This window comes from Penaeus monodon, chromosome 22 (genome assembly GCF_015228065.2).
Source record: "Penaeus monodon isolate SGIC_2016 chromosome 22, NSTDA_Pmon_1, whole genome shotgun sequence".
Classification (NCBI taxonomy): Eukaryota; Metazoa; Arthropoda; class Malacostraca; order Decapoda; family Penaeidae; genus Penaeus; species Penaeus monodon.
This window is the reverse complement of record NC_051407.1, coordinates 2,128,920-2,130,080: the sequence shown is the minus strand read 5'-3', so window position 1 is coordinate 2,130,080 and position 1,161 is coordinate 2,128,920. Positions and strand designations below refer to the sequence as shown.

The 1,161-nt window shown below is 33.4% G+C and overlaps 1 protein-coding gene across 1 annotated transcript in view; it reads left to right on the top strand.

Annotated features, from left to right (window-relative positions):
• Positions 1 to 1,161, top strand: part of LOC119587634 (NK-tumor recognition protein-like) — a gene marked incomplete in the record, with an annotated part of 11,510 nt that overhangs the window by 262 nt on the left and 10,087 nt on the right. The window contains 2 exon segments of the mRNA XM_037936339.1: positions 1 to 10; positions 265 to 420. The exon segment at positions 1 to 10 is cut by the window's left edge and continues 262 nt beyond it. Coding sequence (XP_037792267.1) covers positions 1 to 10; positions 265 to 420 — 166 coding nt within the window.

The window sequence follows — 1,161 nt, the reverse complement described above, 5'->3', positions numbered from 1 at the left end:
AGGATTAGAGGTGAGAAACAGTTGCTTTTTGTCGGTAATGTTGAAGAAAACAGTGCCTCTAATTGAAACCAGTTATCATTCTTACTCACAGACTATTTTCAACAGTTATTTGTTTTACTCATACCAATTTTAACTAATTTGAGTCACATTATTGCCAAATTGTAAAAGAAAAAAAATATTAAAATAGGTCTCAAGATTTCATTCATCAAGGAATAAATCTGAAAGTTCCTTTATAAAAAAAAACCCACTGACTTTCTTTTTCAGAACCCAGAATCCGATAGTGAGAGCGATAATCTCGATCTCAGTCAGCCCCTGTATCCCTTATCGCATTACATATCAGACCAAGAGGACTTAGTCAACCAGATGTTTTCCACTATACGAGGCTCGAAGTTTCAGGCCATGCTGCCCCCTGTTCTGCAGGTTTGTCTCTCTTGTCCATTTAGTGTCAAGGTGTTAACAATGGTGCTGGTTAAGATTGGTAGCTAGAATAGAGAAGCTTTGTTCATATAATGATAGTTATAAGAATAGAGAAGCTTTGTTGATATACTGATAGTGATAAGTCATCTTCATACTAACAGAATGAATTAGTCTGCACTGAGGATAGAAATCCTTTTTTTTCTTTCTACATGTAGTCACTAATACCGTAAATAACTCAAGTGCCGTTGAAACAGTATACTGTACCTGTAGCTAACTCATTCCCCCTAATCTATTAACGGCTCACACACTCCTCTCTTCATATTAAGTTCTTAACAATAGTTTGTCTCGCCTGTAAAGGGGTAGCCAGACATTTTTCACAAACTTTACAAATAGCAATATTTTCTTCATAGCTGAGTGCAGGTCAATAAATGATTTTTTTTCTTTGTCATTGTATATTTATTACAATATAATAATCAAACTGATTTAGTCCATATAAAATTATTCTGAGGAAATTTTATAGCTATACTATACAGTAACTTTAACAAAGGAGTCATACTCTGTTCACATTACTAGTATAATTAGTGAATGTTTACTTGAAAGCCTGCCCTATTTTCAACACAGCTTTTTACTTCTTCATTTTAGCCTTTTGTTCATATGAATACTCTTTTTTTCTCTCTCTCTTTTTCTTTTTACTAATTCATTTTAGCCTTTTGTTCATATGAATACTCTTTTTCTCCCTCTCTC